General features: G+C 37.1%; 1 protein-coding gene across 1 annotated transcript in view; it reads right to left on the reverse strand.

Annotated features, from left to right (window-relative positions):
- LOC125031818 (peroxiredoxin-6-like) overlaps positions 1-2490 on the reverse strand; it is a 3551-nt gene extending 1061 nt beyond the window's left edge. Inside the window, exons 1-3 of the mRNA XM_047622776.1 lie at positions 2310-2490; positions 328-484; positions 1-148 (exon numbers count right to left, since the gene is read on the reverse strand). The exon at positions 1-148 is cut by the window's left edge and continues 67 nt beyond it. Of these exons, the coding sequence (XP_047478732.1) occupies positions 1-148; positions 328-484; positions 2310-2395 (391 nt within the window). The 5' untranslated portion in view covers positions 2396-2490. The remainder of the gene's footprint in view (positions 149-327; positions 485-2309) is intronic.
- Between the last annotated feature and the right edge of the window lie 10 nt (positions 2491-2500).

A 2500-nucleotide genomic window follows, 5' to 3' on the forward strand; every position in this document is an offset into this window, starting at 1 on the left:
TGAAGACAGCACGGGCTGTCAGGGGCATACCTGCAGCGTCCTTCTCCTCTGGGTCAAGCATGCCAAGCTTGACAGCCAATTCACGTTTCTCATCGGCTATAATGGGGTAGGGGAAGTCTCCTGTGAGGGAGTTGTAAGCCTGGATATCCTACAAGGAGAAATTTAAAAGAAAAATATAGAGTATAGTTTTACAATATTATATTTAATAAGACTTTGATTTGATAAAATATTTGAGACCAGAAAAAAAAAAAAGCAAGAGAGGAGGAACCAAATGATAAAGTTAACATACTGCAGAAAAGAAAGAAAAAGAAAGAGGAAAAAAAGTACCTTAATCCAGCCAAGATGATCCTCCACATTGTCACAAGAAATGGCCAGCATCTTAAAATTCCTCTTTGTGAATTCAGGAGCCAGCTTGGCTACCCTTCCCAGCTCTGTTGTGCAGACTGGAGTATAGTCAGCTGGGTGGGAGAACAGGATGCCCCATCTGAAAAAAAAAAAACATACAAATATATTGCTGAAAAACACTACACAGAAATAAGGACCAAGAAAAATAGAAAGTACCAAATGGCAAGTTTGTTTTTGTTTTTAATAAAATAAATGTAAATAAAATATATGGTAAGTAATCTAAAAATAAATGGTCACCCAAGCACTACACTTAAGGTTGCAAATGATATATTAACAATAGTATTTGTATACATGGACCTTTGAACAATAGGCTGTCATTATACTCTGTCGACCCTAAGTAATTCAACACTTAAAGGATTATTATAATACACCACATCATTCTCTGCTATATGCAAATGAGAGAGAGGGCTTGTCCACCCTATGTGTAAAGACAATAGATAAACTTTTATTACAGCGGGCATGGCATTGTAGTCTTGCCACCTGCAGACATTGGGTTAATGGCCAGCAAACCTTATGTTCACTGCCTGGACTGTGAGAAGCCTTACGCTTCTACAGCAAAATGTAACATTTGATATAACGAGTCTCATACTAATTTATAAACAGCGAGGCTTATGCTCTTCCTTCATGGAGCTTGTTTCTATGTCTTCTCCTCAGATGTCTATGAGTTTAATATTGATATGATAGTGTGACTAAAATTACATTAAATGAATGTATAATTATTACAATAGCCTAGTCTATCTTTGATCAGTGAATTACAGTAACAGATATGGAGACATCTAAATATGTATTGCTTTCTTTTATGAAAATACTTTATCTAGTTCACATTATGCTTTATTAGTGTTATCAAGCACAAGTTGGTTTGCGTAAAGAAGTATGTGCTCCGACTTCCTTCAGTGACCTTGAAGAGGTCTAGAAATGAGATTACGATCTGAAGGAATAACTAAGTAATTTTCACAAGCTCTCTAAATCTCATCCTTTCGCAAATAAACCAATTTATAACATATCTGGTCATTATGCCCTGGTTTTGGGAGTTCATCTCTGGAGGGTGTGTCACTCTCGGTCACATACCAGATTTTATCAACTTTGGCATTGGGGAATAAAGGTTTGTCACTCATTACCAAGTCAATTGCGACAGAAAACCACAGTATAACAGGCACTAAAAAACTAAGGAATATTCTTAAAAAAGAACGAAAGAAAAAAAAAATGCTTCAGAAGTCTGGAACTGGTTGAAAATGAAAGTTTACTGAATGTAAGGACTGTCAAGCACTAAAACTGTGCACTGGAACACAGAAGTTACAGCGAAAACTTGCTACTATGTGCACAATTACTAAGTATAGAAGTGAATTTTGCAAAATCGTTCCTATAATTGTATCTTTGGGTTATTTCCAAAACACTGTAAATCTGAATCAACTCTGAAACGGGTTATCCCTAAAACCAACTCGCAAAATATTCTGTATCACATTTTTCTCAAGGTCAAGGTTACGAAGTTCGTTCTGATAAAAAAAAAAAAAAAATTCCTTTATCAACCCATACAACACATGTTTTTTTATTACCACCATTCATCTTTCATTCCCTTTCACCAAAGAAAAGTCACAACAGTACAAGTCAAAAGTGTAAAGCAAGGACAAATACGTAATAAAAAAGATAAAAAATAAAAGATAGATATGCGTAGGGCGATCCGTGGGTGTGACAGGAAGAGGCTCCTCCTAATAAACAGCTATATTAATGTCTCTAATTACTGTCACCACATCTCTTCAGTGAAAACCAACTCTAACCACACTACAGACTCCTCTAAGACACACAGCAGTAACTTACACTGAAGAAAAACAAATATTTCATGAGAAATGACATAGCCGGCTTTGGGAGTCGCCAGTCACTCAGAACAAACATAATCTAATTCTCACTTGTCTCCCAAGAAAGTGTGGAGTTCGATTTCCCCGATGGTACTCTCGGCCTTGAAGTTGGGGAATACGTCGCCAAGGTTCACCATTTTGAAGAAATTATTGAGGTTTTGCGAAGTTTCTCAGGAGAGGCGGTAGCGAATCTTTACCCTTTGACGGTTGGTTGGCGACTGACGCTCGCAGTGAAGCGGCTC

The sequence above is a fragment of the Penaeus chinensis genome, chromosome 13 (assembly GCF_019202785.1).
Source record: "Penaeus chinensis breed Huanghai No. 1 chromosome 13, ASM1920278v2, whole genome shotgun sequence".
In the NCBI taxonomy this organism is placed as follows: domain Eukaryota; kingdom Metazoa; phylum Arthropoda; class Malacostraca; order Decapoda; family Penaeidae; genus Penaeus; species Penaeus chinensis.